The 27,978-nt window shown below is 35.0% G+C and overlaps 5 protein-coding genes and 1 pseudogene across 7 annotated transcripts in view; 3 read left to right on the top strand and 3 right to left on the bottom strand.

Annotated features, from left to right (window-relative positions):
• The first annotated feature begins 69 nt into the window (after positions 1-69).
• On the top strand, positions 70-2,187 carry LOC18037009 (annotated as a pseudogene).
• A 5,102-nt stretch (positions 2,188-7,289) lies between these two features.
• Positions 7,290-14,696, top strand: LOC18036864 (probable cytosolic oligopeptidase A). Its single transcript, XM_006426156.2, has 17 exons — positions 7,290-7,799; positions 7,927-8,094; positions 8,248-8,371; positions 9,127-9,203; positions 9,897-10,040; positions 10,168-10,398; positions 10,465-10,555; positions 11,072-11,193; positions 11,385-11,492; positions 11,585-11,830; positions 12,418-12,563; positions 12,912-13,029; positions 13,260-13,419; positions 13,525-13,556; positions 13,746-13,811; positions 14,079-14,150; positions 14,313-14,696. Exons 1-17 carry the CDS (start codon positions 7,356-7,358, stop codon positions 14,397-14,399), a joined length of 2,436 nt encoding a protein of 811 aa, XP_006426219.2. The 5' UTR covers positions 7,290-7,355; the 3' UTR covers positions 14,400-14,696.
• A 1,737-nt stretch (positions 14,697-16,433) lies between these two features.
• On the bottom strand, positions 16,434-19,985 carry LOC18036892 (40S ribosomal protein S3-3). Of its 3 annotated transcripts, none has more exons than XM_024180402.1 (7): positions 19,844-19,985; positions 19,406-19,553; positions 19,060-19,231; positions 18,377-18,431; positions 18,158-18,289; positions 17,840-18,009; positions 16,434-16,754 (listed from the first exon to the last, which is right to left on the bottom strand). In XM_024180402.1, exons 1-6 carry the CDS (start codon positions 19,871-19,873, stop codon positions 17,848-17,850), a joined length of 699 nt encoding a protein of 232 aa, XP_024036170.1. In that variant the 5' UTR covers positions 19,874-19,985; the 3' UTR covers positions 16,434-16,754; positions 17,840-17,847. The 3 variants fall into 3 exon arrangements, with proteins under 3 accessions (XP_024036170.1, XP_024036169.1, XP_006426217.1); XM_024180401.1 differs by having other exon boundaries at positions 16,435-16,754; positions 17,845-18,009; positions 19,844-19,984; XM_006426154.2 differs by lacking the exon at positions 16,434-16,754 and having other exon boundaries at positions 17,671-18,009.
• Positions 19,986-20,432: 447 nt separating this feature from the next.
• Positions 20,433-24,128, bottom strand: LOC18036891 (peroxisome biogenesis factor 10). Its single transcript, XM_006426153.2, has 11 exons — positions 24,084-24,128; positions 23,535-23,785; positions 23,354-23,443; positions 23,127-23,221; positions 22,824-23,031; positions 22,623-22,692; positions 22,457-22,535; positions 22,103-22,236; positions 21,558-21,652; positions 21,058-21,149; positions 20,433-20,974 (listed from the first exon to the last, which is right to left on the bottom strand). Exons 2-11 carry the CDS (start codon positions 23,694-23,696, stop codon positions 20,872-20,874), a joined length of 1,128 nt encoding a protein of 375 aa, XP_006426216.1. The 5' UTR covers positions 23,697-23,785; positions 24,084-24,128; the 3' UTR covers positions 20,433-20,871.
• Positions 24,129-24,342: 214 nt separating this feature from the next.
• On the top strand, positions 24,343-25,617 carry LOC18036986 (protein BRICK 1). The gene is made up of 2 exons (XM_006426152.2): positions 24,343-24,652; positions 25,151-25,617. The coding sequence occupies exons 1-2, from the start codon at positions 24,520-24,522 to the stop codon at positions 25,273-25,275; spliced, it is 258 nt and encodes an 85-aa protein (XP_006426215.1). The 5' UTR covers positions 24,343-24,519; the 3' UTR covers positions 25,276-25,617.
• Positions 25,618-26,793: 1,176 nt separating this feature from the next.
• Positions 26,794-27,978, bottom strand: part of LOC18037022 (nodulation receptor kinase) — a 5,803-nt gene continuing 4,618 nt past the window's right edge. Inside the window, 3 exon segments of the mRNA XM_024180863.1 lie at positions 26,794-27,486; positions 27,577-27,709; positions 27,918-27,978. The exon segment at positions 27,918-27,978 is cut by the window's right edge and continues 100 nt beyond it. Coding sequence (XP_024036631.1) covers positions 27,139-27,486; positions 27,577-27,709; positions 27,918-27,978 — 542 coding nt within the window. The 3' untranslated portion in view covers positions 26,794-27,138.

The raw sequence follows: 27,978 nt of genomic DNA, 5'->3' as shown, positions 1-27,978 counted from the left end.
TGAGATTAAATTTATATTAAAAATAGAAAAAAATGGGTGACCTAGTAAACCAGTTCCCTGAAAAGAAAAGCCCACAATTTTCTCTCACCTCAATCCGATTTCTTTGCTTTCTCAAAAGAAAAATCCCTAAAATTTCATCTCTTTTTCAAATTCATAGTTTCTGTCATCCCAATTTTTTCACTCAACAAGATCAAATCCACGGTCTCTCTCGCACTAATCAACCAATCGGATCCATCTACTCAGGTATTTTGTTTGTACAAGAGAGGTAGAGAGAGGCAGAGGCAGAGCCAGTATCGCGACCACCGTTACCTTCGTTGCAATGTTGTCTACAGCATGAGCTGCCATCGAATGAGCTGCAGGAAGCTTTTAGGGTGGCGTATCCTGGAATGGAACCAAAAAAAGAGTTGAGGTTTATGTTTAGAGTCATTCTTGGACAGGAAGAGCAGCGCGGATGAGTTGCAGGAAGAGTAGTGTGGCTCGAGGTAACTCTTCTGTTCTCGTCATGTAAAGGACCTAGCGTTGTGATGCTAACTAGTAAGTCCTAGTTTTTTTATTATCTTTGATCATTTTGCACTTCCTTACTTGCATTCTCTAGATTTTTATATTTATCATCAAGGAGAGGTAAAATTATTACTTAGAGCTTCTTTTAAGTAGATTTATGAACATCACAATAATGTTTTTCAGGGCATTATGTTCCTCAGTTAAGCAAAGCAATCATAAGGCACAACCAAGCAACTGGGGAAAAAGCAATTAATCTGAAGGGCTACATGGTATAAAGTATTTTTTCTGAAACAGCAGTGATTCATGCTCATGAAGTGTATGCAAACAACTTGAATGCTAATATGCTTGAGTAATGCAGGTGGGAAATTATCTAACTGATGATTACCACGATTACTTGGGCCTTTTCCAGTTTTGGTGGTCAACTGGTTTGATATCTGATGATACGTACAAGCAACTAAACCTTCTATGTGATTATGAGTCCTTTGTCCACCCCTCTAGTTCTTGTGATAAGTTCCTAGAGGTTGCTGATAATGAACTTGGAAACATTGACCAATACAGTATTTTCACCCCTTTCTACACTGCCTGTTAGCCAGTCAAATCGGCTGCTTAAAAGAATGCTTGTGAGTAAATCATTTTATGAACTATGTACTTATTAAATTGTAGGAACTTTCATATTCTACTATTTTCCTGTAGGTTCCATTTATGTTGAAATATGATGCCATCTGACAGGTTGTTGGTCACGCCAGCGAGAAGTATGATCCTTGCACTGAAAAGCACTCAGTTGTGTACTTCAATCAACCTGAGGTTCAAAAGGCTCTCCATGTTATTCCAGCAGTTGCACCGGCAAAATGGGAGACTTGCAGGTAGTTCTTTGAAGAAGTGCTAAAAAATTATTAGTCGCGTATCTATCACCGAATCCAAATGAAGGAGAGTATTAATACATCAACATGGGCCTGCCTTGTTGGAATCCATTATAGAAAGTGGAACCTTAAGCTTGTATCCACAATATTAACAGCTGACATTTTACATCCTTCATTGTTGACTTAGGTGACACCAACAGCATGCCCTCATGAATTTCTTTATTTTTACTACTTTGCAGTGGCGTGGTAAATAATAACTGGCTGGATTCTCCTAGGACAGTGCTAGACATTTATCATGAGCTTATACATTCTGGACTTCGTATATGGATGTTCAAGTTCTCTCAATTTCCGAATTTGCATTTACGTCTTTGCTTTCTTATTTCAAATTTATTCCTACACATGGTATGTTTTCCCCTAACTGTGTCATCCCCGTTCCCTCCATTGTTTAGACAGAGATTTGCTGACATTCTTAGTTTTGTTTGATTTTCTATACGACAGTGGTGATACAGATGTTGTGATCCCAGTTACGTCCACCCGTTACAGCATAGATGGGAGGATGGACCCAAGAGTATGCAGGACTTACCTTTGTCACCGTGAGGGGAGCAGGCCACGAAGTCCCATTGCATAGACCCAAACCTGCTCTCACACCAATCAAAAGCTTTCTATCAGGAAGGTCAATGCCATGCTTGGAACGAGTCAGCCTCAGTGACTCATGAAGCTTGCATTCTCACTTGAATTGTCAAATAAAGAAAGCATTTGTGATTCTTATAAAATCCGAAGCAACTTTTGAGATCATAATGGAATTCGTCAAGTTCTTATTTTCTTAGATATCTTGCAATGAAGCATGGGGAACCATGTGTAATATGTAGTCTGTGCAACTGCGACGGGTGTCACATTAACAAGATAACAATAAATTGAGAAAACAGGATAAGAAATTACTTTAAATTGAATGAGCATCTTGTCACTTGCTATGTTTTGTCATCGAGGGACATGCAGATATTTTAAGTGCAAACGGTACTGCCTTCAATGACTCTGGAGCTGTATACTCCAAGCCAAAGCCTTTACATGCTGAAGGCAGTAGCCAAAACTCTACAGTGGATACTGGATGGTATCTTGCCTCTGAATGGAGGATTTAATTCCCAAATATAATTATTGGGTATAAGTTGAATTTAATTCAATTTAATGTATCTTTATTAATAAAATCTAGTTTAGTAAAATAACATGAAATGTTTCAAGAAAATATTATAAGCATATCCTCTTCTTTAATTTTTGCCGTCATCTTTTGACACAAGAGTCGGTAGAAGAAAAACTTAACCAAAGAAATGATAAATCTATAAACCGAAAATGGAAAATAATAAAAAATTGAGATTATTGGGAAAAATTATTGAACCTGTTGCCGAGTTGAGCGTGCAGATCAATGACCATTTTTTCTTCATATTCTGATAAAAGACCTCTTTTTAAGTCAGGCCTAAGATAATTTGTCCATCTAAGCCTGCAGCTTTTTCCATACCTTAACAAACCTGCAATCACCCATAATAACTCTGTTCAATATTTAAGACTTTAATTTACAGTAAATATATCTGGTTAAATTAAAAAAAAAAACAAATAATTAATTGATGTTTGAATAGCAGCTTAGACTCAATGTTATCAATAAAGTGTTTTAGCTTTTCTTAAAGTGGTGTCCTTAATCTATTTTTACATGGGAACGTGGAATACTACTTTGATTTTTCAACTCATTCATATTTTTTTTTTTTGAAGATTTTTTTAATATTAGATATTACTTTAAAGAATAAAAAACGGACTTTCAAGCCATTCAACAAAATCAATACACATTGCTAATGCAATTGCTTTGCTTTAACTCTTTCCGAATGTGAAAACACAAAAGTTCTAAAAAAATCTTCATGCAAATATGGCAAATAAGAAAAGAGAAATTATTATAGCTAGATTATGAGTTTTGAAACCCCAGTAAAATGCATTTCACTTATTTAGGCTTGAATTTTCTTATTTACATACCAACCATATTCCACTGAAGCTAGGCATCATATCAAGATAGGTTTTTTGTTACTGCCCACAACCGGATAGCCGGTTATTTAAACCGGAAATCCGGATTCGCGTGGGTAGGTCACTGCCCACAACCGGATATCCGGTTATTTAAACCGAAAATCCAGATTCGCGTGGGTAGGTCACTGCCCACAACCGGTTAGCCGGTTACAAATTTCCGAATAGCCGGATTCGCGAGTATGTATTGTGCTTTAACAATAAGAATATGTTTTTATGGAGTTAAGTTGTTTTTCATAATCTTTGATTTTAATAAATAAATTATTGTTTTGAATTTCGGATTTGGACCTATTTCAAAATATTTAAATGTTTTGAGTCATTCTATAATTTCTCATATTTTGGATCATATCTTAATTTCAGAAAGTTTTAATTTAATAAAGTAATAATTAGAAATTCTAAAATTGGACCTATTTAAAAATTTAAATAACGTTTTGGGTTATAACATAGTTTCATGCAGTTTTGAGGTTAAACTGTATTTTTAAAACAGAATTCATTGCAACGCTTTACATGAAATATGCAACTCATTACGTAAAGTTCGCAATTTCGACGTCAAACATGAAACGGACGAGAATATTCCAAAATATTATTTATTTTGGCTTTATCCAAAACATGCAACTTCATACGTCAAACATGAAATTCAGACGTCAGACATGCAATAACTAACGTTAAACATGAAACTTGCAACACTTCACGCGAAATATGCAACTTATCACGTAAAGTTCGCAACTTCGACGTCAAACATGAAACGGACGAGAATATTCCAGAATATTCTTTATTTTTGCTTTATCCAAAACATGCAACTTTATACGTCAAACATGAAATCGAGACGTCGGACATGCAATAACTAACGTTAAATATGAAACTTGCAGCGCTTTACATGAAATATGCAACTTATTACGTAAAGTTCGCAATTTCGACGTCAAACATGAAACGGACGAGAATATTCGAGAATATTCTTTATTTTGGCTTTATCCAAAACTTGAAACATCGTACGTCAAACATGAAATATTTCCGTCATACATGCAACAATTGACGTTAAACATGAAACTTGCAACACTTCACGCAAAATATGCAACTTATCACGTCAAGTTCGCAACTTAGACGTCAAACATGAAACGGGCGAGAATATTCTGGAATATTTTTTATTTTGGCTTTATTTAAAACATGCAACATCTTACGTTAAACATGCAATTGGGACGTCGGACACGCAACAACGGACGTTAAGCATGCAACCTGCAACACTGGACGTGAAATATGCAACTTATCATGTAAAGTTTGCAACTTCGACGTCGAACATGAAACAGACGAGAATATTCTTTATTTTGGCTTTATCCAAAACTTGAGACATTTAACGTCAAACATGAAACCGAAACGGCCGACATGCAACAACGAACGTTAAACATGAAACTTGCAACACTTCACGCGAAATATACAACTTATCACGTAAGGTTCGCAACTTCGACGTCAAACATGAAACGGACGAGAATATTCGAGAATATTCTTTATTTTGGCTTTATTCAAGACATGCAACAACTTACGTCAAACATGCAACCCTGACGTCCGACATGTAACAACGAACGTTAAACATGAAACTTGCAACACTTCACGTAAAATATGAAACTTATCACGTATAGTTCGTAACTTCGACGTCAAACATGAAACAGACGAGAATATTCGGGAATATTATTTCTTTATTTATTTTGGGCTTTATTTAACACACGCAACATCTACGTCAAACATGCAATCGAGACGTCAGACATGCAACAACTGATGTTAAACCTGAAATACTATTTTTTTCATTTTCAATTTCTTTATTTTTTACCATTTTATTTCATTATATTATATTGTATTATATGGTTTGTATTATATTATTTAATTTATTTATCTTTTGCTATTAATTATATTATAAAAAATTATTTTGACTTTTTTTAATTTTTATATTGTATTTTTATATATTTTTTTAAAAAAATATGGTGCAACCGGTTTGTTAACCGGCTGCACCAAGTCTTTGGCTGCCAAATGGCAGCCAAAGACAGCCGGGCTCTCTTTTTGAGAGCCCGGCATGGTGCCGGCTACAATGCTCCCGGCATTGTAGCCAAACCCAAAACGAAGGCCGAAACTACGTTGCCACATGGGTTTGTACCCACCCTTTTTTGTCTTTTCAAGGTTAATTGTAATGGAATCCATTTATTTGTTTAAAGAACAAAAAAATTAAAGAATTTTATATTTTTACACATTAGTCCTGCACCTAAAAATTTTCAATTACAATGATGTTTTTGGAAGCCACAATCTATTTCAGAAGCACTTTTCAAAACTTGGCCTTAGGCCGAGTGGTCAGGGTTACTGCCCTCCAAATTGGAGGGTAGCAGTTCGAACCCCCACAAATGCATTGTGAGGGTATTTTCTTCTTCAATTAAAAATTGAGTGAAGATAATCTATTTCCTTACCCAAGAGTGAGGAGTAGACATCTCTCGAATATTTGTGAGGGTTAAAATCTGAACAGAGCTTCATTAGCATTGATGTAAGTTGGTCCTAGTAATAGTCTGATTTGTAAATATCAGTTATAGTCTCATGTAATATGAGTTGTAGTTTGAGCATTAGTCTCATGTAATAAAAAAAAAAAAGCATTTTTCAAAGATGCTAACATGAATACAATACTCCAACATCATAGACTTGTCAATTTGGAGAATATAAGTTTTTTTTATTGCAATATATGTAGAGAAGAGAATGCATAAATGGTTAGAGTTGAAGAAAAAAAAATCCATTTCACTACCAAACTAAAAAATTTAAAAATAAAAAATTGGTCATGGCCATGGTTCTGTTTTCCAGCACTTAGCCATTAATCTGACAAGAATGTAACACAATATATATATATATTGTAAGGGTTAAACATGCGTATTTAATTTTTATTATAAATCACTATGCATTTTATAATATGAAAAGCTAATTAATGTGTTTTACATAAAAAAATCTTATTTTTTATTTACTTTTCCTAAAATGATTAATATTAAAATATAATTAAAATTATTTACAATATAGAAACAAACTAATAAAATAAAAGTATTACTCATCTTTTTAATTACAAAAAATTAATTAAGAATATTTAAATTATTTTCAAATAGAGTAATCCAAAAATACAAAATCCTTGTTCAAATGAATAAAAATGAATTTATGAATTGATAAACTCATGATTTTACGAATTGATAAACTAACACTTTATTATTATTATTATTATTAGTAAATTAATATATTTTTCTACATAATCAAATAATTTATAGTATGTTAAATAAATATTATGTTACAAGAAAATAATAAAACATTAATTATATATAATATGAAATTAAATTTATTTTCATATTTTGTGCATTTCATCCATTTGAGATAGTAAAATTTCTTGCATTAGAGAAAAAAAAAGGTATAATATCTCTCACATGGGAGGAAATTGACTGCCATTTTGTTAAATTAAAAAAAATCATGTATATATTTATTGTCAATTATGGTTAGTAAAAAAAATACAATGTTTAGCTATATATTAAATTAATTAGTTTATTAATTAATAAGAGAATTATTAATTTAAATAAATATTAACAAATGTAAGAATAAGCCATTTAATTGAAAATCTAGTTCAATAATCTAAAAAGAATTTAAAATATTATGGACTTACATGTTACAATTTAACAACTTTTAATTTTTCTTATTTTGTATAAACAATAGGGGCATTTAATGTTAATAACCTAACAAATGCATCTAACCCGTTGTACAACTTTTGGGTTGAATCTAAAGGTGTATTTCAAAAAGATAAAAAATAGGGTACCAAACACCATGGGTAATATAGCTGGACACGAACCTTCGAAGGCAAAGTTAGGCTCCTTTTCCGGAGATTTTCCAAATGGACTTGAAAAGAATCAATAAATAATTTTTTTTTAATTTAAAAATATGAAGGGTAGTATTGTAAATGTAGGGAGAATGCACATACCAAAGCGAGCATTGGTAGCAAGTCTGCTTGTGTTGAACATGCTCATGGCTACCCGTTTCTCGGTGTCGCGCTCAGTTCACCCAATATTAAGAAAGTCACCAAAACGCATATCCCAATTGACCTCAAAATATTTACACAAATCCCAATCCTGTCCTCTCTGGTCTTCTTCTTTCTCCTTTTGTCTCCAATCTCTTCACAAATCCAAAACGACCTCACTCTCTTTCTCTACTAGTTCTACTTGCCCCCCTTCTTCACTCTCTATGGCCGCCTCCGCGACTGCTTCTGCTGTTGATGACTTATCTCTCAAAGACAATCCGTTGTTGCAGGACTTTGAGTTTCCTCCTTTTGATGTCGTTAAGGCCGAGCATGTCCGGCCTGGGATTCGTGCTCTTTTGAAACAACTGGTACTGGATTTTTTTTTCTGTTTCTGTTTCTGTTTGTCTTTTTATTGCCTATTGATAATCAAGGGTATTTGATGTATCTGTTTTATGTTGGGGCTTTGATTGTTTCTATCGTGGGTTGTGATTGTAGGAAAGTGATTTGGATGAACTGGAGAGAACAGTGGAGCCGTCATGGCCAAAGTTGGTGGAGCCACTGGAGAAGATTGTAGATCAACTGACTGTTGTTTGGGGGATGATCAATCATCTGAAGTCTGTTAAGGACACTCCTGAGCTCCGTTCTGCCATTGAAGAAGTCCAGGTGTGTGTTTTCAAACACATCCATATAATATGTTTATATGTTTTCAACTTTGATTTTGTTGTCAAGACATACTACTTGAATTGCGTAAAGTACGTGTACTGTTTACAGTTTTTCTGAATTTTGGCTCTTAAATTGTTTTCATTTGGTTTGCAGCCAGAGAAAGTGAAGTTTCAGCTTCGTTTGGGTCAAAGCAAACCCATCTACAATGCATTCAAAGCTATTCAAGAATCTCCTGAATGGAATGCTTTGAGTCATGCTCGCAAACGTATAGTCGAATGTGAGTAAAATTAAATTATTTATATTGTGTACCTGGAGTAATTGCTCCTCTTTTGTCGAATTTGGATGCTTAAACTTGCGGTTATTCTATAATCTAAAATTATTATTATTGATACCTTGCTTCTATCTGGTGCATTTTGATTGGACAATGAAATTCACAAGATTTTTTTTTTACTTGGGATGCGATGCCTACATTCTACCTGAATTTCTATAACAATCATACATAACATTCATTTTTCAGATATTTACAGTGTTTGTCTTTGCTACTCTGGTAGTAAATAAGTTGACTGCTGATCTCCAGGCTCCAGCATACAGTTAATGTGTCAAAATTCGGACGAATGTATCTTGAATTAATGTTAGTTCATACCCAACCATTGTCACAAATCAGATCATGTTTTCATGAATGAATTTACGTTAGTGAATATATGTCAAGATCTTGAATGTTGGCTAATGCTCTAACAATTAAGATGGTTAAATTAAATGATAGATTGATACTTTTTAGCTGCTTTACTTGGGAAAAAGTAAATTTCCATTCATTTTTTATTTTCAAAATTTATGAGAGGTTGCTATGATTTAAGAACTTGATTTTTGGAAATTCATGATATGAGTTATTATATCTGAGACTTTATGTCTAACTTAGGAATGGGAGCCAAATGGTTTACAATTTGGTTGCCTCGTTTTCTTTAGTTCTCTATGAATATTGAAGTCTAACCTTGAGTTATTAGTCTAATATGTTTTATATTGGTGCCTGTGCAGCACAAATAAAGGAAGCGGTTCTCAATGGTGTCTCACTGGAAGATGATAAACGAGAACAATTTAACAAGATTGAGCAGGTTTGTTTCAAGTGGAAATTATTGATGCCCATACGGGATAAACTGAAAGATATTTTGCTTTGTTTGATGCCTTGTATTCGTATATATTCTGCTGTAAATTTCTATTTCAAGTTCTTGGTTGGCCTTTATCATTTCATAGAAAGTGCATCTTATGATTCAAATAAACATCTAGGTTGACTGTGCTTACCCTTACAAAACTTAATGCATTTTTTATTATGTGTGGAAGACAGTCATAGCATTAGCATGAAATCATATTTGATCTTTTTCATCTTAAGCCGTTCTTATCGTCCTACTAACAATCATTTATACATTGAACCATGATGGGGTTGGCCACCTGAATCATGCTTTCCTTGTCTAGAATTGTACGATCTTCAGTTGCTGTCATCTCTCCATTTTTCTTTTTTCCTTCCCATTTGGTGATTCTAATATTAATCCGACCCCATTCATGCCGAAAACCAATATTGTACTTATTTAGATTATGTATTTTCTTTTTCTTTTCTTCCAGAGTGAAAAGGATCACATTTAACAGAATTTTCCAAAACCTTATAATCTTTACTTATGTCACTTTGTTCCATTAAAAGTTGGCTGCTGAGTAAGCGATACTTTATTTTGAGTTTAAGTAAGGAGGCTTCTGTTCATGATCCTTGACTTGTTTAGTAGCCTTTTGTAAATTAATATTGAAATGATCCGCAGGAACTGGAAAAACTCTCTCATAAATTTTCGGAGAATGTTTTGGACGCCACAAAGAAATTTGAAAAGTTAATAACCGATAAGAAAGAAATTGAAGGATTACCTGCCACTGCTCTTGGTTTGGCTGCACAAACAGCGTTGTCCAAGGTATTTTATTTCAGAACCTAGTATTTTTTATTTTTTTTTCCTGTCTCTATTTTCATTCATCCAGTCTGGCTCAGCATATCTTATTGTACTATATTTTCACTTATGTATTTTCAATATGTAATAACAGGGGCATGAAAATGCAACTGCTGAGAATGGGCCATGGATAATTACATTGGACGCTCCAAGTTTTATGTCCGTCATGCAACATGCTAAAAATCGTGTTTTGCGTGAGGAAGTCTATCGAGCTTATGTGAGTCGTGCCTCCAGTGGTGATTTGGACAATACACCAATCATTGACCGAATATTGAAGCTTAGGTTGGAAAAGGCTAAACTTCTCGGTTACAAAAACTATGCTGAGGTACGAGTCTTTTGTCTTTCAAAACAAACTTCCTTTTGATAGTCTGACAGAATCAGGTATTATCAGGTGAGCATGGCAATGAAAATGGCTACTGTTGACAAAGCATTTGAGCTGCTAGAAAAGCTTCAGAGTGCTTCCTGGGACCCTGCAGTTCAAGGTATCTCCCTAGATGTAATTATTTTGTGGATGAAAGGATTTCTCCGTGTGTTGTCTTTTAGGTTTTAGTCCTTAAAGCTATCTCTTAGATATATATTTTTCTGAGGATGCAAAGGCTTACTCTCCATATCACCTTTGAAGCGTTACATAAAGCCTAGTTATCAGAAGGGTTTTATTTGGTAGGATTTACTCTTATTTTGGAAGGTGTTTGGTAAGTTTTTGATATTCTGGAAATGTTTATATTTTCATGCTAGTTATGACACACTCACATTTAGCTAGCTGGCTGGGTAGCTAATTGGTAGACCGATGGTTGTACAATATCATAAATTATTGCTTGTTTTGAATTTAGTAGGTGCACCATGACTTGGGTCACTTTTCCGTGGTATTGTTTACTGAGGATATCTATGTTTGATGCTCTGGTGACACTGTTATAAGTTATGAGGGTAGAAGTATTTTTCTTTTGATATATTTTACACATAATTTCATGGGTTGATCAAAATTTGATCTTTATTTGCAGACATGGAAGACCTTAAAAGTTTTTCCAAAAGTCAAGGTGCATTAGAAGCTGACAAATTGGACCATTGGGACATCAGTTTTTGGAGTGAGAGACTTCGTGAGTCAAAATATGAGATCAATGAGGTTGACTCTCTCTCTCTCCTCTCTCCATGCCACACACTTTTTGTTAACACTAATTCATTTCAGGCTTGTAACCCTTTACTGTTTAGATTATCTGCAAGTTGTGTGTCATCATGTGTGGGTGCACAATCAAATTTCCTCAGATACCTCAGTACATGGACACACTTATTTGTTCACTACTTTGAATTCTACAGGAAGAACTTCGGCCATATTTCTCATTGCCAAAAGTTATGGATGGCCTTTTCAATCTTGCGAAGACACTTTTTGGAATCGATATCGAACCGGCTGATGGTCTAGCTCCTGTAATAAATATACACAAATTTTTTCTTTGTTTTCTTGCTGTGACAGAGAATTTCTATTCACATCCTGCTTATGTGTGCTTATTGTTTAACAGGTTTGGAACAATGATGTCAGATTCTATTGTGTCAAAGATTCTTCAGGTAGTCCAAATGCATACTTCTATTTTGATCCATATTCCCGTCCATCTGAAAAAAAGGGAGGTGCGTGGATGGATGAGGTTGTTTCTCGAAGTCGTGTTCTGTCACGCAACGGTACTACGTCGAGGTTACCTGTTGCCCACATGGTGTGCAATCAAACCCCACCTGTTGGGGATAAGCCAAGCCTTATGACATTTCGTGAGGTGAGCATAAGCACTACTTTGTTTTTTTTTTTTTTTGCTCTTTAGACAATTTAAATTTGGGAATAAATTGGGTGAATCATCAGGAGCCTGTAATTTTTGACATGTCCAGGCCATGAACTGTTGTGGGGGCAGTTGGGTCAGAAGCAGTAGAAGTATATGTGATTAGCCAACTTGTTAGCTTCTTGTGAATTTCTTAAAACATCCAGTAGTGTATGGGTTTGCGGCTATGTTGTTGTTTCGCATGTAAATAGATGATTCAATTGTTGTTATTGTAAATATAAAGCTCAGTCCTTATGTTCACTTTATCTGCTAAACAGTTTCCTTTTCCTTCAGTAATATTCTCTTCCAATCCCTTCATTTGTCTTTTATTCTTCATTTTTATCATGTTATTGTTGAGAACAGTATCCATTATAGCCACTGTCATATTTTGTAACTGCATGCCCCCCTTCACCTTGGCCCTTTCTCAGTAAGAAGGCTTTTCAGTGGCGACCACTGCAGTCCAAGAACCCCAGTCAGCGGTATTGACCAGTGGGTGTTGCAGCTTTAACTTCATTGTAAATTATATTTTTTTCTAACACCTTGTGCAGGTTGAGACTGTTTTCCATGAATTTGGTCATGCACTTCAGCATATGTTGACCAAACAGGATGAAAGCCTAGTTGCTGGCATCCGGGGAATAGAGTGGGATGCTGTTGAATTACCCTCACAATTCATGGAAAACTGGTGTTACCATAGGTTATTTCTTCAAACCTAAGCCCTATTTATCATCCTTAAACTGTAGGATGTTTCAGATTGTAATTCAGTGATGGTTTTTTTTGTTTAAAGAAGTTTTTTTTTTTTGGCCGGGGGGGGGGGGGGGGCGCGGGAGGTGTAAGCAGCATTAGATTCAATTTGCTTGCTTGTATGCTTGGTAATGTTTTGTATTTCACAAGTATATTGTTGATTCATTTTTCCTATGAAAATTTGCATTTTCTGGAGCTCTTTGAGACAAATGCATAATTTTTTAAAATAGTTTTTCATTTTCATAATTGTTCTATTGTGGATTTGTACAGTGTGTGAGTATTTCTCATGGTTTTTCTTCAGGGATACTTTGATGAGCATTGCCAAGCACTATCAAACTGGAGAGAGTCTCCCTGAAGATGTATACTTGAAGCTGCTTGCTGCGAGGACTTTCCGTGCTGGCTCCTTTAGTCTACGTCAGGTTAGTGGAACATATGGTGCCCTATTTGGTATTGGATTTGGATACATATCTATATATTTCATACGATCTCTTTTAGGGTCTTGTTTGCCTTAGTAATGTTTTTTCTCTTTTAAGTAACACTTGCGCTGCTCTTATTTTTGTCTATGTTTTCATGAGTGGAGATCGTGAATTTTAGCAAATCTGTGTGTGCATGATGCACTGTTTTAACTCTTTTGGATTGTAATTTTCAGCTAAGATTTGCTAGTGTAGACTTGGAGCTGCATACAAATTATGTTCCTGGCGGGTCAGAGTCTGTTTTTGATGTCGATCAAAGGGTTTCGAAAAGAACCCAAGTGTTACCCCCACTGCCAGAGGACAGATTCCTTTGCAGCTTCAGCCATATATTTGCAGGTGTTTGTGCATGCTTAATTCATCTGAATTCTGTCTTCTATTTATACTATTTTGGTGTATGCTTTAATTGGATATTCCTATAATAATTATCCCTGTGGATATCAGGTGGATATGCTGCTGGATATTATAGTTACAAGGTAATCTTTTATTCTTGTGATCCTTGTCACTGTTGTCTTGCCTGCTAACCATGCAACCACACCCCTGCAATGGAAAAAAAAAAAATTGTATTATTCTCAGATGTTTTGGCATTACGTGGACCTCAATTGTATTCCTTCTACTTCTTTTCTTTTTAATGGAATCTGAAAGTATAATTTTCTATGTTGCAGTGGGCAGAGGTATTGTCTGCTGATGCTTTCTCAGCATTTGAGGATGCTGGATTGAATGACAGCAAGGTATTCTGGGGAAAGGAATACAGGACTATCTCACAGTCCTGCTTCATGCCTTGAAACTCAAATTTTCACTTATTAGATGCACTTCAAAATCAAATTTCCTTCTTCATGTAGCTTCTATGGTTCTACCTTATTTTTCATATTTGTACTTCTGATGCACTAGCCTAGGCCCTCAGAAAAGCTTTTGTTAGGAGCAGTTTTTCTCAATAGTTCCCGTCTACAGTTTTTAAAAGCTGTTCTTTATAATTATGTAGTTATATATTGCAACAGGCTGTCCAAGATACAGGGCGTCGGTTCAGGGAGACCATTCTTGCATTCGGTGGTGGAAAGCCACCATTAGAGGTTAGGCAACGCAAGCTGTTACAAATTTTATACATCATATCCATTATTCTATCGCATCATTTTCATCATTTGTAAAATAGAAAGCATTAAATTTGTTAATCTTGTATAGTATTTTGTTTTAGCCTACAATCCCATGTTATTGTTAAATGATGTCTTGTCCAGGTTTTTGTGGAATTCCGAGGGCGTGAACCTTCACCAGAGCCATTGCTCAGGCACAACGGTCTATTGTCAACAGCAGCCTCTGCTTAAGTTCTCTTATGTCGTTTTCTGTTCTGAAAAGGACGTGCGGCCTTGTTCTTTGTCCATTTTCAGAAGAAACAAAAAGAAAAGGGTATTCTTTTACGCCGTTCATAAGCTAAATATCGAAATGCTGTTGTAAGGGAACATTTTTTAGGGGCTATACTACCTGAAACAAACACATTTTGTTGCTTCTTTCTTCCTATGAAGTGATATACATTACTGTTCCCCAAAGCAAAACAAAAAAAAAGCGACATTCATTATACATGGATGGACTCAATAAAATTTCGCACAGCTTATGACGATGGATTTCTTTCAGATCTCACCTCAGGTTAATATTGTCACCTACTCCATGTGGGGAATTTGTATGCTTCTTTAGTACATTTTTTCCTTTTTCCCCTCTTAAGATAGCTGTGGCAGGAAGATAATCAAGCGGGAATTGCAGCAGATACACCTTGATACTTTAAAATTTATCTTAATACCCTAAAATTAGAATTTGCCAAAATTTTTATCAATACTCTTTAAAAACTGAGAGGAAATTATTAAACTATTCTTATTTAAAAACACTTCAACTCAAAGGCATCACTTCTGCTCAAACAAACAAAAACTCATCCTCCATTCTCAATTTCCTCACCAACATCACCTCTACTCAAACAAACATTCATTGTCCATACATATTAAATCGAACATCAATACGAGCAAACTGAGCTTGAGAAGGAGAAGATGCCACAACTGAGAAAGATAAGCCTAGTTTGTCACTACACAATCGCCGGCGAGAGTTAATCCTTTACTCCAAAATTGTTAGAATGTAACTACTTGAGGTAAGTAATTCCTTGTAATTAGTTTTCTTGTTGATATTTGGGGAAAAAAAATAAAAAATTAGGGTTTTATATTGAAAAAATAGATTAATTAGCTGTGAGTCTTTTATAACATGTTCGAAAACAAATTCTAGTTGTTTTGCTACATGCAAATTGTGAAAATGTGATGGATTATGCCGATTATAATTTCATCATATAACACACGACTTGGTCGTGTAAGGTTATATAAGATTCAAGTTTGTGTATTACACGACCTTCATGTATTGCACAATTACACGACCGTCATGTATTGCACAATTACACGACCGTCATGTATTGCACGATTACACTACTTTTATGTATTACACGATCTTCATGTATTACTTCTAAATAGTTTAGTATTGTTTTTTGAATTGATTAAGAATTGTTTCTTGAGATTTGATTTATTTTTATTATTTCTAAATAGCTGATTATTGTTTTTTGAAATTTTGATGAGATTTTAGAAACTCGCCATTTTTTAAGATGAAAGGAATTTTGTTTCCAGATTAAAGGGTAAAAAGTTCATCATTTCTCTAGTGTGTCTTTTGTGATATGTGTGTGTGTGTGTGTGTATTTTAACATCATTTCTGTAATTTAATTTTCTGTTTCTTGTCAATAGAATATACACATTACATTTAGTTTAATTAGGCTCACAATTGGGGATAATAAATTGGAATGGTGTAGATGTCTTATCTTGTGGAATGTCATCACTTAGAGATATCATAAATTTCCAATTATAAGCCATGGTAAGTCATGGTATGTCTACTTGAGTTCTTAGTGGAAACACTTTAATAACTGCAAATGATGTTTTTTTTTTGTGTATTTAATTGTAGTTAATTTCCTATAATTGATATGCTTTTTTCTTAATTGATTTTATGGAATTATTATATGCAGGCAGTCCTCATGTATGCATGTGCTTGGGAAGAAGAAGAAAGCACTTTCAAGATAAAAAAAGAATAAAATAATTTTAATATGTTTAATTGCGATGTTCATTAGCGTATCTTATCAAAATATTGAAAAATTTCTGCACTGATAACTTTGTTTATTTATACTAATGAATCTAATCATTTCTTGAACTGTCCGATGTGCAAATTTAGTTGACTTCCTGCAATTTATGAACCTAATTAACTGTGAGTACAAATTATACCATATAAAATACCATATATTTAACTGTTACTAAGAAATGTTTACATGCTTGCCCATAACTAGTACTTATAAACTGATTAAACAAAAAAGCTTTTCAAATGAAATCAATTAAGCTTGATTTCCCTTTATTGAAAAGGAGGATAAATCAATATTAACACGATACATAAATTGAAATCTAGAAAAATTAAGTTATTTCATAATGCAACAAATTTTAGTTGAAAAATTAAGTTCTTTCATAATGCAACTATCTTCTCCACCAATTCAGCATACGTTGTTGATCGTAGTATCATTATCCTTTTAGCCTTGGAATCTTTGAACTTATACTCATCATTTTGCTCAATCTATTCCCAATTGAAGAGAATAGGCGCATGTACCAAAATCATATCTGATGATACAATAAAAATAATAATATCAAATTTCATATATAAGTAACCACACGACCTACACGACTATATTACTTACACGACTTACACGACCTACACGACTATATTACTTACACGACCTACATGGCTTACACGACCTACATAACTGACTACATGACGTACACGATATCAAAAGGAATTTACAATGCGAAACATTTTCGCCATAAATAAATTATATTGCTGAAAAAATAATTAAACAACCTACATTGCATATATTTCTACATATAAGAAAAAAATTGTGAAAATGATTGAAAATAAAACATTATAATGTGAGGAAATTTTCTAAATTTTCTTAAAAATTAAAAAACTTAACATTAACATATCTTATTGAGTTGTTTAATAAGCAATGCACCTCCTTTCAGTTAAAGAAAGGGTAGAGGTTAAAGAAAAAAATACAAAATTGTATTTGTGTAAGAAATTATGAGAAATTTTAAGAGATTTAGAGAGAATTCCAGCGGTAAGAAGAGATGTGGGTGAAAGAAATATAAAGATAGTGAAGTTGAGTGAATTTGATGCATTCATTGAGGGTATTTCAGACTTTACTCACATTTTGAGAGAATGTTTCTTACGATTGATTTTCGTGACAAGATCCAAAATTTCAGATTATGCTATATCAAGCTTGTTTGACTAAAATGAAGTCACTTGGTAAGCGATTTTTAAACAGTTTTATTAAATTTCCTTAATTAAGAACGCAGAAAACTGAAACTATCAAACACATTAGAATTTTCCAAGTCAGCCAAATATTAAAGAAATTCTCAAAGATCAATGTCCTACCATCTTAAAAACATGTGGAAAACTCAAATAGACAAGGAAAGCTAACACATCTGCTTAAATAGCAAAGAAGCTTACGCATAAGATTTTAACAAAGCTTCACTCAAGTAAACGAACAAAACTGAAACCAAATATTCTAATAACCAAAATTGTAGACAAGACAACATCATGCACAGTACCCAGTAGTATTCTCTTGCTCCTCCATAGATAATTAAAAGAAAAAAGAAAACATAAAGCTATTACTAAATCATTACATCAGACATTGGACACAACTCAACTCACGGTTTATGCTACTGGAAGCTCAATACTGGTTGCCGTCGCTGGTGCAACATACACTTCTTCCTTCAGAGGGTGGATGGTAACCAGATCAGGCAAAGGTGTTGTTGGCCCTTGCTTGCCCTTTTGATCCCATTCAAGCATGATCTTCACCTTGATACCAAGCACACCCTGTCTCCATTTTAAGTGCAAATAATAAGATTGCTAATGCATTTGTACTTTGAAATGCAAGTATAGCAAAAACAAACCATAGTAATCGCCGTTACCGCTCAAGCACAATAACCGGCACAGAAATTAACATCACAAAAATTAAACTGACCTGTCTAAGAAGAACATGTCTTACAGCTGAGTCGATGTATTCATTCACAGGTTGACCTGAGGATATCATGTACCCATCTTTAAATTTCATGGACTTCGCACGTTGAGCCCGGAGCTTTCCACTCACAATAACCTTAGATGATACAAGAAAATTAAACTTTGAAATCGAAAACTCATCTACGCAAATAAACATGTAAAGGGTGAATAAGTACAGGCATACCTCACATCCCTTGGCACCACTCTCCATGATAAATCTCAGCACACCATAGCATGCCCTATATGATGATGAAATCACAAGTTGTCATACCAGGAAAAAATTGAAAAATAAGTAAAAGATTAAATATGCTCAACAAACAATTTTCTCCAAAACCTCACTAATTCCAAGAACTTTAAAGCATACATTGATAGCAAACAACTCATGCAAACAGCCATACAGCAAGGATTAACATCTCCTAACACAGTTTTATATCATTATGGCTTCTCATTCTAACATTGGAACAAAAGAAAGGCAACCATTAAATTTACCATCCAATCCGTTTTCGCAAGGAATAACACCATCATTCCTTGGTTTTTCAGGGAATAGATGAAATTTTATAGTCATCCTCCGACACGAGGAAGGTATCTGTGTTAACCAACTCGCTGTAAAGACGACTTCAACAAGTAAAAATTCATACCAGAGTACAAAAACAGTGTACCATATTGGATAAAGAGAAAACATGTAGAAAGTTTAAGCTTGCATGTGTAGCAATCCACATAACCGAAAAAGCAAAAGAGAGATAAAGAGATGTAAGAAGATTCAAAAGAAAAGACACCAACACAATTCTATCTCAGTAGTAATCTACCATCAATCCATAACTCCTTAAAGCCTTGTTACTCAAAATTTGCGATATGATTAATATCTACCTTCGAACAGCGAGACCTCCAAGAAGCTTGTATCGCAGAGACTCAGCCTGAGCAATGGCACAGAGACCCCTATTGTTAACTTTCTCAGCATATAGCTCCACACTATTCTCTGGAAACTTGAATCGTTTCTGAACAACAGAAGTAAGCTCCCTAATCCTTCTTCCCTTCTCACCTAACATAAAGAATATTTTCACATTAAAATCTCCACTCCGTTGATGAGAATACAAAAAATTAAGAAAGTTCAATGGAGCTATGAATGCCACATCTAAACATTTTTAATCAAAGCTAAGTATTAACAATTCGAATCCATTTCTTAAAACTCTAAAAGTAATAATGAGAATTTTACCGAGAACATTCTGAGTGCGAGTGGCCCTAATGATGATCTCAGTGCGCACAGGTGTAACCCTAACTTCGACACCAGAGTATCCATCTTCCGCAAGCTCTCGGGTCAGAACTTCATTAAGCTCCGCAAAGAAGACACCGTCGGCAACAAACTGGCCCCAAAACACGATTCGAAGTAAATCATAATCGCTTGGCAAATTGTTTAGATCAACAAGACCATCGAAATTAACAAAAGAGAAAATGATGTTCAACAAAATAGGAGATCCAAGTCGCATAATATTTCAATTTCATTGTGAACAAAAAATTTGGTCAAAAAAAAAATTATAGACGCAGAAACAGCCAGATCAGACTAAAGAAAAATGAACTGATATTCATACAACTTTTTTGGTTAGATTATTATGAAAGGAACCAAAACAACCGGAGAAAAAAAGAGGGAACTGACTTTCCGCTTCTTGCTAATCTGAGTAGCCATGTTTCTCAGAATCCAACACCGCTGCTGCTTCGCCGCTTTGGGAGTCTCTCACTCTTTAGTCCGTAAACCCTAATGTTTGCGAAAATATATACTCGCCTGCTTATATCCCAGTATGTTATAAATGTTATATGTTTTTGAAAATAAAGGGCAAAAAAAAAAGTAAATTTATCTATTATTGGACGGCCCCACGGCCACGCTGAAGGCTACAATTAGAAAATTGTTTATTTTTTTGAAACATTGAAAATAGAGGATTAAAATACATTACAAATTAAAATTCTTTTATAAAAATAAATAATGTGACTCAAAGGATTCACAAAGTAATTTTCAATTATATTTTTTTTGGGAATTCTAAAGATTAAAGAAAGTGGGAGGTTAAAAAATTCAATAACTCATTTAGGCTTTGAGAAGTGCCCACCCCTTTACTTTTAGTGCGCACCCCTATAATTTTATTAAACTAAAACAAATAACTGAAGTCACATGGCAGTCATATTATATTACCGTATCAATTGTTAAGAGAAAAATAATATGTATATTTAGAAGACTAGTAGCGCTTCCATCATAAATAGAATTGTCATTTACTGATTTTGAATTGTGAATTCCATCATCCCATTCAGGAATCAAAAATACAGTACATACAAAATTTGTATCATATCATGTCCACGAACCAATATTATTATTGCAAGTAAAATACAATTACACTGCGGTTTCGATACAAAAATAAATCCACAAGGAAGCCAAGCATTGCTTTGAAGCCATCTTTGTGCAAGTATTCCCCCATGATATCAGATATTACACGGAAAAACAACTCAATTTCTCAGGTCATGTAAAAAGTACTCGTGTAACACCACAAGCTACTGCAACTATATAAACACCTCGGTCATTTGTATTCAGAATTTCCAACTTTACATGCGCAAACATGCAAATCAGTTGGCAGCCTTTAATTTATTTGTTCTCTCCTTCTTGTTTTATCAAAAACTGCACTTCACTATAATCACGTGTTAGAAGTCTGAGTGATACAAACAGACTAGGCTAGAGTGAGTAATGGGAGCACGGCAGAGAGGGCATTCAGGCTTTTCATTGCACCATTCCATGATGCAGTTCCTGCAAATAGAGCATTCTGTAAGTAAAACTAAAGAGATTGGTGCAGTTCAGTGCCTAAAAATAAAAGAATATCAAGAGACTACCAGCAGAATACATGACCACAAGGAGTAGCTGTTGGATCTTGGCGATTGCTCAGACAGAGTGTGCATTTACTGACTCCAGGTGCAGCTTGAGACTGACAGACACAAAATAAAAGCTACAAAATTATTCTGCCTCATTCACAAATGAGATGAACATGATAAACTGTGAGCCCCACTGCACAAGTAGGAAATTTATACACTGAGCAAAGTGGATTTATCTTTTCATGCTGCAAAAGCAGGTTTTGGCATCATTTAGCTTTGTTTGACAAAGCCTGCATAACCAAAAAATAACATAGTGGATGGTCTAAAGCACCAACAGCAATCATCCATATAATATGCCCAGGGATCCGAAGGTCTTTTGGTAACAAGGAAAAGCATTTCCCCGTGTTACAGGTTAATGATGTAAACTATGCCCATTTGCATTATTATCCTGACAACTTGAAAAGCAAACCAGAATATAAATTACATTACTGCATTATTAAATTAGTACACTTGAGACACACCTCTGAAGTTGATGTGGAATCTAGGACCCAACCTCCCTTGTCACTCTCCGATGGTATCAAACTGCCTTCTTCATTTAAGACAGGCAAACCTCGCCCTACATAGTGGCAAAGAAAGCAGTTTTAATAAATCATGGGTAATCAATCAGTCACATAACACAGGAAAATCTCTCCATGTAGCCTCAATCTGACAGATCCTCATAAAATATTCCTACTATCAAAATGAGATTATATTGCTCATTTTGTTGTTTTGTTGTTGGCTATCTCAGGTGCTTCATTCATATTGAAATTCAAACAAGTTGACAATCCAAATTCTATCAACCCAAATTCTCAAGTTGGTGAATGCACAGACGTTTTGCAATTTGTCCAGTTTATTCTGCATGCAACTTAGCAGATTTGCTTAATTTGAAAATTCAAATGAACAAGAGAACATCTAGCATATGATGCACGAATTAAAGTAGACTTTCTTTGTTGAAGATGGCTCACTTTATCAGGTCACTTCTAAAGAAATTATAAGCAGTATCAAATATGAATTCAAAAGTAAAAACCTGTTGATGCTTGTTGAAACCCTAGAGATGTGTGATGAACTGAACTTGCAATAGAAGATAAATTGCTGCGGCGTAGACCTTCAGCAGCAATTATACAAAGCTGAATCAAAAGGAACACGCCTAATATTTGATATCTGCACCAGAAGGCAATAAACAAGTTGAAATACTTTGCATAAATATTTAACATTTGCTTGGAATACCGGGTGCTGATGCAAATTTAACTGCCAATTAGGCAAATAATGAAAACACATGAGCACACGGACACACACACACAAACAACAAACAGATTTAACAACAGCAACCCTACAAGTCCTTTGGAGCATTGCAATAGAACAGGCAAGAAGAATCACTTACCTAGGCCTTTGATTTGTTGGCTTTCCAATGAATACATAACGAATACCAGCCGTGCGTTTTGATATATGATAATATAGTCCTGAGAAAAAAAAAAAGAAATGTGAATACAGTTTCCATTCAATACCTAATCTAAATGGCACTGCTATATTTGAACCTCAAAAATCACCTTCAAAGTAGAAGAACATGAGGTTGGCACGGAGAACCAACTGCAAAAACTCACGTACTATAGGAAGCACCTAAACATTCAACAGTAGAGAACTCTCAAGTAAGAATGTATTACACAAGGTGTTCATATAGCAAATTACCAGGGGAGCGCAATCATATTATTATGCTGTCATGAGCGTAATATTTAGAGTTTCGGTAATACCATAGGCCATCTTCGAATCACATATAACCGAAGTCCATTTAATTTTTCTTTCAACCTTGATACTGCAGAATAAACACGAGGTGCAGAAGAAGATGGAGATTCTATCGTCTCTAAAGATTGATCTCGACTGCTCCCTGCAGCATTGTATCTATCAAATTCATCTGACTGAGATTCAGCAAGAGCAATCCCACGTGAAGCTACTCTAGAGCTAAAGAATGGCCGAGTCACCCATTTATTAATAAAATAGAGTACAAAGGAATTGATATAAACAACAAAAGCGAAAAACTAAGGACAATTCTAAACCTGATTCTTTCAGCTATGTAAGGAACTGCTGTCTGGTATACAATAAAAAGAGCACGCCTTGCTGGCGTTGGAGGGAGTCTTTGAGGACCTACAACCTAACAAAACAACTGTCAACTAATTTCTATCCTTATAAACTGCTTTAAACTAACCATGCTTAATTTAAAAAAAAAAATTCAAACAGAAGGACTACAAGCTGAATTTTGAACAGAAACTAAACCGATTGAAACCTGAGTAATGTCGCAGTATTCCTCTCCCAGTGTTTGCTGTCCGGAACCTGTTGTTAATACATAGTACAGCATCTGCCCGACCAGTTTTGTCTGCATTAAATTTCACAACCAAGGATAGCGATTGACTGTCAAATTGGGGGGGTTTCGGAAAACGGAGAGCTAGGAGCTAACTGACTCTAACCTCACTCTGATAAGCTACAGCAACTCTTGTACCGAAGAGTTGGCGAAAGGCGTCGCGGCAGGCATCGTAGATGAAAGAGGCGTACTGCTCGTCTTTCTCGGCAGCTCTCATTATTTCTGGCTGAGCCGCCGGTGGAAACCGCCGTGTCTCGCCTGAACCCATCTCTCGCTGGTGCGTCGCGTTTCTGATCGTTGATGATTCAGATGAGCGGATATCAATTACTACCCAGAGAGCTACGACGCCGTTCCTTTCTGGATTCCAAAACAATAAAAGTAAAAACAAGATATTAAAAGAAACATGCAGTTTAGAGATATTTTCCAAAACTTTAGGGGAGGTGTGTGGTGATTTCCATTTTAGTATATACTGATAAGCAAATCGTCGAAGGCATGAACTTTTTATTTTTTAAGCGACATCCAATTTATTAATATTATCCAATTTAAAAAATTTCATTATTAAAAGAGGAAGAAAAAATTTAAAGCAATACAAGGATTTTGACAAAATTAGACATCAGAATATCAGAAGTTAATTTCAAAAGATAGAGAGTATCACTGATATTAGGATAAACTCCAGGGATTGCGCATGAAAATTGATTTTTAAGGTAAAAAAAATAGGTGAATGAAATTCATCTGAAATGAAAGTAAAGTTCAGGTATAGGGTTGCACTATATTATATATATAATGTAATATATAAAAAATTTATGAATTGTTTAATTATAATAACTCAATTATTTTATATAGTATAATTTTTTTTTAATTTTAGATGATAATTTGAAAATTACATAATGGTACATATAATGTTAAAAGAGAATGACCCTCGGCATGAGACGAACAGAAATTGCGTTGGTGCGTAATAACGAGAGCTTGCCTTGAAATGAAAGATTTGTCTGATTAAAGTAAAGCTAAAAGAAAAATAAGCTTAGCCCAACCGGAAAATAAACTGCCGCCTTGACCCCAAAAACAAAAAAAATCAGACAAAGGAATTGAGAATGGCGAGAGCTGGAGGAATAACAAACGCAGTGAATGTAGGAATAGCTGTTCAAGCTGATTGGGAAAATCGCGAGTTTATCTCTCACATTTCTCTCAACGTTCGCCGCCTCTTCGAATTCCTTGTCCAGTTTGGTATTTATTTCCATTCTTCTTCTTTTCATCTTCATATAAATATAACTACTATGAGCCGATCGTTTGAGATAATAGTGGACCGTTTGAAACTTCTTAATATCCATTTCGTATTCAGATCAGATGGTTACAAAATTTATGCCCTTAATAATTAAATTTGTTTTATCAAGATTAGGGCTAGATGTCGATTGGAAAAAAAAAATCTGAAATTTTGACCATTGATTTACGTTTTCAGAAATGTTGAGGCACAACTTAAGCTTGTAATGTTCTTGCATGTTTCTGCACATTACTGGAATCTAATTTACTTACATGAAGCAACATATAAAGTTTGTTCGCTCATTAAATCCACATTGAGTAACTTTGAGTTGTAATTTGAGTCACTTTGGAAGTTACTCTGTCTGTTCTCATTTGATCTTCAAGGCGGTATTTGATTTTGTGCATGTGTTAAAGTGAGTTTGATTTGACTTTTACTTATTGGACCATTGTTTGATGCTAATTTAGAGGCTACAACAAAGAGCAAATTGGCGTTGTTGAATGAGAAGCTAGATACATTAGAACGTCGTTTAGAACTGCTCGAAGTCCAAGTGGGAACTGCATCAGCCAACCCACATCTTTTCACTACTTAATATTTTCTAGATCCTGGGATTTTAGAAAACTACCTTTCATGTAAGCACTTTGATATCTGTGATGTGAATGGGTTTCTTGGTCTTGATATCTTGTATTCCAATAGAGAATACTTGTATTTTGCGTAAATTCAGTAGTAGAAACTTTTCTTATCTATGTAACCAATTTTTTGCATGTATTACAAATTTATTGCCATATGCTATGTGTTTGGAGTTTCCAAACTATTTTTTTGGATCTTTGAACATGCCACGAGAGTATCACCTACTAAATTTAAATGGCATGTGGATCCTTACTTTTGAGATGTATAATAGTGTACTTAATAAATCCTTGTCATGTATTCTCTTTGTGAATCTTATGTATGGTGTTCTTCCTAATATTGTTCTCTCTTTTGATATTTGATAGTTGCCGAGTGCATGATTAGTTGCCAATGTCATAATGCATTTTTTTGGCGCTTGTTGCTTTTAACTCCTTTAACAAGAGCCATACTTTCCTCAATGCTCCCGTTGGTGATTGCCAGACATGCTAGTAGTTTTAAGTAGCTAACCTCTCATCTTGTTGTTACTTGGTGCCAACTGTATCTCTTAGTAAATTCATCTATCACCAAATCAATCTTCTCATTCCATCTTTCGTCAATCCAAGATCAGTGTCTTAGTCTTAGTTGTACTGACAATAGGGGTATGTTGTTTCAGGACTGTCAAGCAATCCATTTTTTTTTTTTTTAGTGTCGTCATGTAAAAATAATCATTCTGGGATGCTGGAAGTAGTTCTATTGTGTGAATTCCCTCAGTTGAGGTTTTACTATTTCTTGTATAGAAGAAATGGATGTTTTAGAAAGATGAGATATGAGAATCTTTGTGAGATGAACAGCTAGAGGTGATAACTTATGTTGATTGATGATTGGTGTTTGCTCTACTTTCAGGCAAATTGTACTTAGCTTTTATGGATGTTTTCCCCATTATGAAGCGGAAAGTTTTGCTTGTTTAGTTTGTCAATCAATGTGATGTCACTGGATTCCTAATCCTCAACATAATCCTGAGAGTGAATGGCACTGTTAATACAGTATGAAATTTTTTATTAGTATTGGCCAGTGCAAAGTTTTGCTCAAGCTGTAGAATTTTAGAGACCAACCTGCTGCGTTAGTGAGTTCTGTTCCACCTAGCTTTCTCTGCCTTCTTGAATGAATGACAAGTTCCTAGCCTAGGCTCATGTATTATGTATGCACCCCTAAATACTCGAGAGCAGTTCTTGGCAGCAAATATTGAGTACTGATGAAGATGGCGAAAAATTGAAAGTAAACATTAAATCAATGAAGAGCACCTACAAGCACTTTAACGGCTACTAATAATTGCCTCTTAATCCTCTTTTCACCAAGAGATGCATCATTTTAAATAATTTAAAAATAATTATTAGCAATGGCCTGCAGTTTAGTAAGTTCCAATATTATTGTAGAATTTATATCTCAAGCTAGATTGTCCGGGTAGCATCTCAGTCTCACTATGAAAAAGAAATGGTTAAGCGAATTCATTTGATTTAGTTCTGGAGTAGAACTCCATGATTAGAGAAATTGTCGTTCAGAGCGAAGGCTTCCAGGTTGAACTCTGCTTAAATTGTGACCAAGCTGGATTAACCGTGGACAAAAAAACCACTCCCCGTACTAATTAATATCCATCAAAAGTATATTTATATTTGCAAAAAGTAGATTCTGTGAACCTAAAAATGAATAGAGCAAGGGTACACAGCCTAGGTTTCCCACAAGAAAAAGCACCGGGGAAGTTTCCTCATTTTCTCTAATCATTGATCATATGACATGATTAAACTGATAATTTGCAAATTGGTGTTTATGTTTTCCGCCCATCAGCTTATGCTTATCTAGGCTCAGGAGGAACGATGGTTTGTGAGTTAACAAGTGATGATTCAGTTGCAGTAGGAGTAGGCGGTATAACAATTCTCCTGGAGTAACGAGCTGATCCGCCTATGCTGTATCCTCCTATGCTGTCTATGGACTTCATGTATTCAGATGCATTGTTCTCTATGATAAAAGCATCTTCAAGCTCACGGACAATGTCAACCATGCTTGGCCGATAAGCCGAGAAGGGCTCAATACATGCCAGTGCCACCTCCACCATTCTCCACATTGCCTCCGCATGGTACCCTCCCTTTATGCTGGGATCCACTATTTCATCAATCCTTGACTCCCTTATGAAGGGTTTCGCCTGCATTTATATCCCATTTGTTAGATTATTTCATCTACGCAACAAAGGAAGACAAAAATTACAAGACAATTCGTTTTTACAAACACATACCCACTCAACCAAACTCCACTCATTACGCGGTCTGCGAGTGTTTAGAGGCTCTCGGCCGCTGATAATTTCAAGTAGAACTACCCCAAAGCTAAAGACATCACTTTTGGCAGATAAATGCTGGGTTGAATAATACCTGAGTAGCATTCGCATATGTTAGGCAGATGATACGAGAAACAAGCAAATAAACTAGCTGGGCAGTGATGACATTTCATTGGCACGTATTTAGTTGCATTGAGTAAAATAAAAACACGACCCCCCCCCCCCCCCCCTTCCCCAGGGGTTAAAAAAAATGGGCAGGGGGGTAAATGTTTTTATCCTTTTAAAAAATTTTCAATGCTTACCCTGGATCCCGAAATCCCGCTGTTCCTCTTACCTCCAGAAAAAAACCCCTGTCCCCTTTTT

This window comes from Citrus clementina, unplaced genomic scaffold (genome assembly GCF_000493195.1).
Source record: "Citrus clementina cultivar Clemenules unplaced genomic scaffold, Citrus_clementina_v1.0 scaffold_7, whole genome shotgun sequence".
Lineage (NCBI taxonomy): Eukaryota > Viridiplantae > Streptophyta > Magnoliopsida > Sapindales > Rutaceae > Citrus > Citrus x clementina.
The sequence above is the reverse complement of the archived record's forward strand: the minus strand, read 5'-3'. Positions and strand labels throughout refer to the sequence as shown.